At 43.8% G+C, this 10,000-nt stretch overlaps 1 protein-coding gene and 1 long non-coding RNA gene across 2 annotated transcripts in view; one reads left to right on the top strand and one right to left on the bottom strand.

The window, feature by feature from the left end:
• The window catches only part of LOC127007137 (homeobox protein Nkx-6.2-like), a 57,052-nt gene extending 54,123 nt beyond the window's left edge, over nucleotides 1-2,929 (bottom strand). The window contains exon 1 of the mRNA XM_050877804.1: nucleotides 1,285-2,929. Within this exon, the coding sequence (XP_050733761.1) occupies nucleotides 1,285-1,807 (523 nt within the window). The 5' untranslated portion in view covers nucleotides 1,808-2,929. The remainder of the gene's footprint in view (nucleotides 1-1,284) is intronic.
• LOC127007138 (uncharacterized) overlaps nucleotides 1-10,000 on the top strand; it is a 104,786-nt gene that overhangs the window by 29,759 nt on the left and 65,027 nt on the right. The window contains exons 2-3 of the long non-coding RNA XR_007760083.1: nucleotides 5,206-5,298; nucleotides 7,407-7,594. This is a non-coding gene — a long non-coding RNA (uncharacterized LOC127007138). The remainder of the gene's footprint in view (nucleotides 1-5,205; nucleotides 5,299-7,406; nucleotides 7,595-10,000) is intronic.

The following is a 10,000-nucleotide window of genomic DNA, read 5'->3' on the forward strand; positions in this document are numbered from 1 at the left end:
GGTGATGTTGGTATTGTGTACTGATGGGGAGTGATAGTGATGGTAGTTATATTGTGAAGGTATGTGATGTGATGGCGTGCAGTGTATGTATTGTAGCTATTGTATTTTAATGGTGGTGACGATGATAGTGAGGAAGATGTATAATGACGGTGATGGTAATGGTGCATGCGGTGGTGGTGAAGGTGTTCTTTGCTCGCTTGGATAGACGATAATATAATGAAACAAAAAACAACAACCATACCTTAATACATTTATAATAAGACTGAACCCTTTGTATAGAATGATGTAGGAAGCTGGATATCTTGTTCTCTCACAATACATCGCGAAGGAGTGCATGCGTGTGTGTGTGTGTGTGTGTTTGTGTGTGTGTGTGTGTGTGTGTGTGTGTGTTGATACAGGTATGTGAAACTTCTGTGATTTTGGCGTTCCTTGCTGTGGGTATGCGCGGACTGGGTTGTGTGTGTGTATCTGTGGGCGTAAGTATGTTGATGAGAGGGTTGTGCTCCGTTTAATGGGTGTATGTGGGCGTGGGCAAATTAATACTATGGGTGTGAGGGTGCTTATTTATGTACTGTTGGCGGGTGGGTGGGTTGTGGGGCTCTGAAATGTAGATAAACGGGAGGAATTTTGTAATGGTGGAGAGAACGTTGGTATTATATCAGTGGGTGTGGGAGGATGGTAGGAATATGAGAAGGGACTGACTAACGGGATAGGGGTGGGCATGGATGGACTGGCAATAGAAGTGAGTGTGGATGTCGGTGAGCGTAAGGGCCTCGAGGGGAGTTTGTACAAAAATTATTATAGTTTGTGTTTAAGCAATTGGCGATACGGGTGACGAGCGGGTTAGCATAATGATGACGGACAGGAATAAATAGGAGCTGATATCGGTATGAGGACATATACATAGGCGTGGAATGGCTATCACAAATAAACAACAGGCGTGCATGTGTGACAAGGCGTGTGTTTGTGGGGGCGTGCAATTGTGGGTTCATGAGGAGCACGTGTGTTTGGGTGCTTGTGAGGGAATGGCTCGTTAGTGCAGTGGGTGAGTAGCGAAGTGGGTGTGGATGCCATGGTTTGGGGCGTGAGTGTTTATTGGTGTGAGGGTTCGGGCGGGGGTGTGAGTGAGGCCGTGCGTTGTAAAGCCGCTAATGTACTTTGGGATAGCGATATGGGTTTTTTAGATTTATTTGAAGTATGCTAGGAGGGGGTTGGTTAGGGGGGCATGGGAATATTTTGGGCGTGGTGTGTGTGTGTGTGTGTGTGTGTGGTTCGGGTACTCACAGTGGCTGGCCTGTATCCTCTCGCGCCAGAAGAGCGGGTTCTGCAGCATGCCCTGCACCCCCGGCCAGTAGATGCTCGCGGGGCGCGCCAGGTCTGCCATCTTGCCCGCGAGGCCCCCGTACAGGCCCATGGATCCTCCGAGCCGCCCCAGGCCGCCCACGCCGCCTACCTGACCCACACCGCACAGGCCGGAGGCCATATGCGGGCTGGGTCTGTTGAGGATGTTCTCTATGTTGTGCGGCGTGGCGAGCGTGGTGGTGGAGGACGCCGCCGTGCTGGCCGCCGTGGCATACGAGGCGGCCAGCTCCTGCGGGGACAGCGCCTGCGGGGACAGCTGCGGCGGTGACTGCGGGGACAGGGACTTGACGGGCTGCTGGGCGTAGAGCGTCTTCATGTCGGTCATGGTGTGCAGGGCGGCGAGCGGCGGGTTGAGCACCAGCCCGCCGCGGCCCTCCATGTTGGAGAGGAAAGACAGCATGCCGCTGGCGCTGCTCGTGGCCGGCGGCTGGTTCAGCTCCAGCATGGCGCCCTCCGTGCCTCCGGCCTCACTCTGGCTCGCGGCGACGGCAGAGGCGACGCGGCGGCGGCACGCGGCGACGGGCGGCGACGCGGCCTCCGGGCGCGGCGGTACCGGCAGCGGCGGCGGCGGCGGCGGCGGGTTGGATGCGGGTGTTGGTGGTGTTGACCGCACGCCCGAGACACTCACTCTCCACCAAGTTTAGCCAAAGTTTTGTGATCCAGTCAGGAGTGTGTTGGTGGCGGCGGCGGCGGTGGAGGCGTCGAGGCGCCGCGGCACGAGTGGTGGTGTGGTGGTGGTGACGCTGCGGCCCGCCGGTGCCGACTGTGGCAGGCGGTCACTAATGTAGTACTCGCCGCCCGATAATGTCGCTAACTGCTCACTTGACTACCAGTATCGGTCATCAAATAATGCTCACAAATACTTCACTTGACTCACAGCCCCTCGCCGCCGGCCCCGCCCACCCCGGCCGCCCGCCGCGACCCGCCATTGGTGGCTGGGCGGGGCCTGCCACGGATCAATGGCGGGGCTGCCCAATGGGCGGCCCGCGAGCCACGCCCACGCCGCCCATTGGCTGGCGCGGAGATAATACCGGATACATCACTTAATGCTATTCTGCCTACTTGCTAGAGAGATTTTGACTGCGTTTTTACAGCGTTTGGATGCCAAAAATTACGTGAATCTTTTGCCAAGTATGGGACATTACCCCGACGAGGGGGGGGCGGCGCTCCAAGACGGAGGAAACGGGGGACGAGTGGAGGAAAGAGACGGAGGGACGGAGAGAAACGGAGTGGAGGAGTAGGAGGAGGAGAAGGAGGAAGAAGATAAGGGGGGTCAGACAGTTCCTCCATACCCCTCCTCCTCCCTCCTCTTCACTACATCTCCACGCTGCTATGCCCCTCCCCCTCCTCCTCCTCTTCCTCCTCCTCCCTTCCCCCCCATCACTACACTGTTTACACGCTATGATAATCTCTCTATCGGTAATGGTAATGAAGACAGCATCTCTGCCTACTCCTTCCCTCCTTCCTACCTCCTTCCCTCTCTCCCTCCCTTCCTCTCCTCTCCTCCACTCCAGCCCTCCTCCTCTCCCTCTCTCCTCTCTCCCACAAACAACACCACTTAATCAAACTAAATCACTCCGCGAGCCATCAACACCACCACGCAGGAGTCTCTCTCTTAGTGGTGGTGATGGTGTTGTGGTGGTGGTGGTGGTGATGGTGATAGGATGGTGTAGCTTCTCTCTCTCTCTCTCTCTCTCTCTCTCTCTCTCTCTCTCCAGCCATGTGCATTTCCACACTTATGAATGTTCATCTATCATGTGTGTAAACTTATTGTGTGTGTGTGTGTGTATTTGTTTGTCACTCGTATTATTTCTGTTCTGGCATACCCAAAGAGAGAGAGAGAGAGAGAGAGAGAGAGAGAGAGAGAGAGAGAGAGAGAGAGTTAATTGACAATGGTTTATTCAATGTTACAATTACTATCACTGCTGTTATTAGTATCATTATAATCATCATTTCGACATGCATTATCGTCGTCATCATCACAAAAGTAGCAGTAGTAGATAGTAGTAGTAGTAGTAGTAGTAGTAGTAGTAGTAGCAGTAAGTGAACGACATTACTTTTATGCTTTAGAAAGATAATATCCGCCATTACTCATCCTCTTCTTCCTCTTCTTTCCTCCTCCTCTTCCTCCATCTCCTCTTCCTCCTCCTCCTCCTCCTCCTCCTCCTCCTCCTTGTCTGAACTGTTTCCGAAGTAATCATGCTAAGTAGGTCCTGACACATAATATCCTCTACCTTCTCTCTCTCTCTCTCTCTCTCTCTCTCTCTCTCTCTCTCTCTCTCTCTCTCTCTCTCTCTCTCTCTCTCTCTCTCTCATTTTTCCTCTCCGTCTTGTCAACAAACTTGCACGCACGAAAACTCAGCTCAGTGTGTGTGTGTGTGTGTGTGTGTGTGTGTGTGTGTGTGTGTGTAATTAGCAGGGTAATAGAGAAGTTAGTAGCACACATTGTATCTTATATTATTATCACCGTTCAAATTAGTAGTACAAAGTAGTAGTAGTAGTAGTAGTAGTAGTAGTAGTGATATCATTGTAGTTATTGTCATTTGTTTTAGAATTTCACATTTTTATGCTGCATTCTCTTTCACATTATTAGCAAAACCCGACGTTATGTAGCCGCGTCTTAACCCGAAAAACTCTACGCTCGTACACTGCCGCGTTTCACTAACTCCGGACACTCGTATTCTGTCCATCTGTCTATCTTTCTTGATGCCTATGTTTCTATGTCTCTTTCTTACTTTCCTTCTCTCTCTCTCTCTCTCTCTCTCTCTCTCTCTCTCTCTCTCTCTCTCTCTCTCTCTCTCTCTCTCTCTCTCTCTCTCTCTCTCTCTCTCTCTCTCTCTCTCTCTCTCTCTCTCTCTCTCTCAAACATACATACACATGCACTCAAACACTCATACTCTTTTCCTATGTCTCTTCCCTTTTCCTTTCTCTCTATCCAACCCTCCCACACACACACACACACACACACACACACACACACACACAGAGGACATGACGACCGCCATTCCTTTTCCGTGATGGCCCAAATATAGGCAGCCTGGGAGGGGTAACTGGTGAGTAGGATGGTGGTGAGTGGTGGTGGTGGTGCTGGTGGTGAGGGTGGGGATGGTGATGGGGGAGTTGGGGAAGATGGGGGTTGGGATGGTGGTGTGAGGGAGTGTGGTGCTGGAGAGGATCATGGAAGGTGGGGAGGGGATATTGGTGGTGGAGGTGGAGTTGGAGGTGGTGGTGGTGGTGATGTAGGAGAGAGGAGAGTGGCTTAATGATCCTCCACAGTAACGTTCACCCCGTCCATTGTCTCTCTATTTCTCTCTCTCTCTCTCTCGCTCTCGCTCTGTTTGCCTTCCTGTCTGCCTAAGTGGATATGTCTCCATTTATAAGTTTTTTTGAGTTTTTTTTATTTCATTCCCGTTTCCTTTTCGAATTTTCCTTCTTTTATCATGCTATATCTATCAAACTTTATATATCTTTTTGATTCGTTGCTTTCTCTGTATCTGCCTGTCTACCTTTCGTTTTATCTACATTTCCAGGTGAATATCTATTTGTAATCTATCTATCTCTAGGTCCATCTTGTTTTATGCATCTATCTTTATCCCTTTGTCCATCTATCCATCTATCTATCGATTTATCTATCTGTCTGTCTATTTCCGACTATACATTTCGCTGTTTGTTTTCTCTTATCTGCCTCTGCCTGTCTGTTTAACTTTGTGTCTGTCTCTGTCTGTGTATCGGTCTGTTTATGCATCACTAAATCCGTCCTGTGCTAGTTTGGTTGTCTGTGTGTCTGTTTTATATCAACTGTGTCTGTTCTCCATCATTTCCTTTGCTTTCATCCTCCTCCAGTAAGGTGACAGGTTACTGGTGCCGTGCCTAGTACCGCCGGTAAAACGAGGATCAAGCCTCCACCTGTGCCCCTGAAACTACACCTCACCCATCGTGAGTATTAGGGGGGATCCTGAGGCTGCCCTGTGTAGGTCACTCGGCCTCTTCCAGTCTCATTGTGTTTCTGTGTTCTTATGTTCTTATGTAATGAAGTCATTTTCCCCCACAGCTTAGGTTACCAGTAGTGTAAGTTAAGGGTAGTAATTTCCTCTTATATCTCTCTTTCCTGTAAAATTTTCATGGCCCTTTCTTCCTTAAAGGTACATGGTGTTTTCTTCTAACTATTTCCTGCCGGCACGTTGCCGGAGGGAGAGGTGGGTGGGGAGGAGCCCTTATCTATTCTGTCCTGTCCTACCACACGTAGATTACTAGTAGTAGCGGTAGTAAACAGACACCCTCGTCATAGACCGATAGGTCTTCTGGTGTATGTTCTTCCTATGTATTCCTTTGTATTCCTCCTCCTCCTCTTCATCCTTATTTTCTACTTCACTTTCTGTTCCTCTTCACTTGTCCATCTTGTCTACTCTTCATCACTTTCTCTGCCTTCCTCCTCCTCCTTATTTTTTATTCCTCCACTTTCTGTTTCTCCTTGCTTGTCCATCTATCTAAAACTACACAATTTCAACACCACTACCATCATCATCACCACCATGATCACTACCATCATCATCACCACCATGATCACTACCATCATCATCGTTACCACAACCATCACCACCGCCTCTACCATCGTTACCATTACCACCAAGACCCACAATTACCATCATCACCACCACTACCACCATCTCCGCTATCCCTCCTACACACCACCACCACAATCACCGCCTTGCAAACGAAGTCGCTTGACCTTAATGTCTTGGCGAAAGGAAAAATTCAGAGGCATGTTTTTCATATTCAATTTCTTTCTTCATCTTTCGTTTATCAGCATTTAACTCTCCCTCTTATTTTTCTTCTTTTCTTCATCGTATTCTTATTCATTAACTACCACAGAGACTACTACTACTACTACTACTACTACTACTACTTCTCCTACTATGCTCTTCGTTCCCTTTTTTCTGACTCTTCTCATCATGTAATTGCCGCTGTCTTTCTTTCTCTTCTTTCATTCCCTCTTCTAATTGTCCTCCTCCTCCTCCTCCTCTCCTTTTCTTCCTCCTCCATCTTGCCGCTGAGGGCATTATCAGATTTGAGCTCCGGAAATTAGATTACAAGAGTCGGATGTTAGGACTCCCTCTACCACCTCTTTCTTCCTCCTCCTCCTCCTCCTCCTCCTCCTCCTCCTCCTCCTCCTCCTCCTCCTGCCTTCTTTCCTCCCTCCTTCCTCTCTCACAACACCATCATACCCTAGCCCTTCAGTTTTCATCCTCCTCCTTTGCCTCTTCTGCTTTCATCAACTTTATCCTTCCTTTTTATCCTCTTTTTTATTAGGTTTCCTTTTCCCTTGCTTCTCATCTCCCCCGATTTCCTTGTCACTATTTTTTCTTTTTCTTTCCTTTCTTACTGCCCTTCCTTCCTTCCTTCCTTCTTTCTTTCCTTCCTTATTCCTTTATTTCTCCTCATCTCGCTTCCGTCCCTCTTTTTTTTTTCTTTCAAGGAATCCTATCTTTGCCAAATTTCCTCGGTGTGTGTGTGTGTGTGTGTGTGTGTGTGTGTGTGTGTGTGCTTGTATATTATAGCTATACACAATTACATAATGGAGTGGCCAGTATTTTTGTTTACTCTAATCAGCAGAACACATTTCTCGTCTGTCAGCCCGTCACTCTGTATTTATCTGTCTGCCTGTCTATCTGTCTGTTTTTTTATTGTTTTGTTATCCTTATATATTCGCCTGTGTATCCGTATGTCTATCTGTCTATAATTGCCTATCATGAACACAGTATAAAAAACGGTATAAACAACAGTACAAAAAGCAGAAAATATTTTGTCACCTCTCACGCGAAAGTTTGTCATCACATTCAATGATAAATCTGCTTAAAATTTGACAGGTAATTAGAATAGATAAAGACATTGTGATTAATTCCGGATGAACTTGACTGAGTGTATGACTGTTCGGGGAGGTGACACATGGAACTCAATGCCAGAAGATGTAGGGAAATACTTTATGCAGAAAACGTATGAAGAAATGATCACTTACTTTTGCATTTTCTTCTATCTCCCACCAGGTGTGCTCAGTCTAACGTGAGAGAAAATGCGAAACCATCACCACTACCCTCATCATCATCTGCATCATCACCATCTACAAGAGTATACGAGGATGCTATGCTCTCACTACGGCGGACAGACAGACGCAATCACCTATACGCATACACACCCACACACACACGGACCAGCCAGCGGACAACACACACTCGTAAGTAAATACAAGCTGAGCGTCTTAATGCCCCGCTCCCCCGAGGCTTAAGGTTAAGTTTGAGGCATTTGGGAAGAAGGGAAATATAGTGGCGATGTTTTTATTATTATTATTATTATTATTATTATTATTATTATTATTATTATTATTATTATTATTATTATTATTATTATTATTATTATTATTATTATTATTATTATTATTATTATTATTATTATTATTATTATTATTATTATTATTATTATTATTATTATTGTTTTGTTATTGGTATTTTGCTTCTATTATGTTATTGATATTGATATTCTTGTTCTTATTATTGTTATTGATTTTGATATTTTGGTTTCGTTGTTGTTAGTGTTTGTGATATTTTTGTTTTTATTGTTGTTGTTGTTGTTGTTGTTGTTTTTCTTCTTTTCTTCTTTTCCTTCTCCTTCTTCTTCTTCTTCTTCATTTTCTTCTTCTTCTTCTTCTTCTTCTTCTTCTTCTTCTTATTATTATTATTATTATTATTATTATTATTATTATTATTATTATTATTATTATTATTATTATTATTATTATTATTATTATTATTATTATTATTATCCTGGTTGTTTTTGTTCATGTTCTTGTTGCTATTGTTTGTTGTTATTGATCATTCTATTTGAAAACAAGTGAAATAATACTATATCAAAGCTGCCATCACCACCACCACCACCATCACAACCTCCACCACCAAATACACCACCACCACCAGCGCCCCCTTATATATCCAGGTCGTTTTGTCGTCCCCCTCCCCGCTTCTCGCCTCCATAACTCAATCTGGAACTAGTGGCGGAGTTGCTGCCCCGCGCCGGAACTCAAGGCGGGTTTAGAGGATTAATTTACTTCTCTGACCCGTCTCGACCTCCTCCTCCTCCTCCTCCTCCTCCTCCTCCTCCTCCTCCGCCTCCTCGCTTAGGCGGTCCCCGGTTCGATGCCAAGTTCCCTCTGGCCCCTAATATAATCCCTTGTTTAAGTTCTGTTTCCATTGTGTTTCATTCATTCATTCATTCATTCTTCGTCTATTCATTCATTCATCCATTCATTCCTTTATTCATTCACTCATTCATTCATTCATTCATTCTTCGTCTATTCATTCATTCATTCATTTATTCATTCACTCATTCATTCATTCATTCATTCATTCATTCATTCTTCGTCTATTCATTCATTCGTTCATTCATTTATTCATTCATTCATCCATTTCTTCATTCATTCATTCGCTCACTCATTCACTCATTCATTCATTCATTCGTTTATTCATTCATTCATTCATTCATTCTTCGTCTATTCATTCATACGTTCATTCATTTATTCATTCATTCGTTCATTCATTCATTCGTTCATTCATTCATTCGTTTATTCATTCATTCATTCATTCGTTCGTTCATTCATTCATTCGTTCATTCATTCATTCGTTCATTCATTCATTCGTTCATTCATTAATTCGTTTATTCATTCATTCATTCATTCATTCATTTATTCATTTATTCATTCATTCATTCATCCATTTATTCATTCATTCGTTCATTCATTCATCCATTTTTTCATTCATTCATTCGTTTATTCATTCACTCATTCATTCATTTATTCATTCATTCATTCATTCATTCATTCATTCATTCATTCGTTCATTCATTCATCCATTTTTTCATTCATTCATTCGTTTATTCATTCACTCATTCATTCATTTATTCATTCATTCATTCATTCGTTCATCCATTTATTCATTAATTCATTTGTTCATTTATTCATCCATTTATTAACTCATTCATTCGTTCATTCATCCATCCATTTATTCATTCATCCATATATTTATTCATTCATTCATTCACTCATTCATTCATTCGTTCGTTCATTCATTTATCCATTTACTCAGTCATCCATATATTCATTTATTCATTCGTTCATTCATTCATCCATGTATTCTTTCATCCATTCGTTCATGCATTTATTCATTCATTCATTCATTCGTTCATTCATTTATTCATCCATTCGTTCATTCATTCATTTATTCATTCATTCGTTCATTCATTCATCCACTCATTCATTCATTCGTTCTTCGTCTATTCATTCATTCATTCATTCGTTCATTTATTCATCCATTTATTCATCCATTCATTCATTCGTTCATTCATTCATCCATTTATTCATTCATTCATTCGTTCATTTATTCATCCATTTATTCATCCATTCATTCATTCGTTCATTCATTCATCCATTTAATCATTCATTCATTCGTTCATTTATTCATCCATTTATTCATCCATTCATTCATTCGTTCATTCATCCATTAATTAATTAATTCATTCATTCATTAATTCATCCATTCATTCATTCATTCATTCATTCATATATTCATTTATCCATCCATCCATCCATTCA

The sequence above is a fragment of the Eriocheir sinensis genome, chromosome 34, assembly GCF_024679095.1.
Source record: "Eriocheir sinensis breed Jianghai 21 chromosome 34, ASM2467909v1, whole genome shotgun sequence".
Lineage (NCBI taxonomy): Eukaryota > Metazoa > Arthropoda > Malacostraca > Decapoda > Varunidae > Eriocheir > Eriocheir sinensis.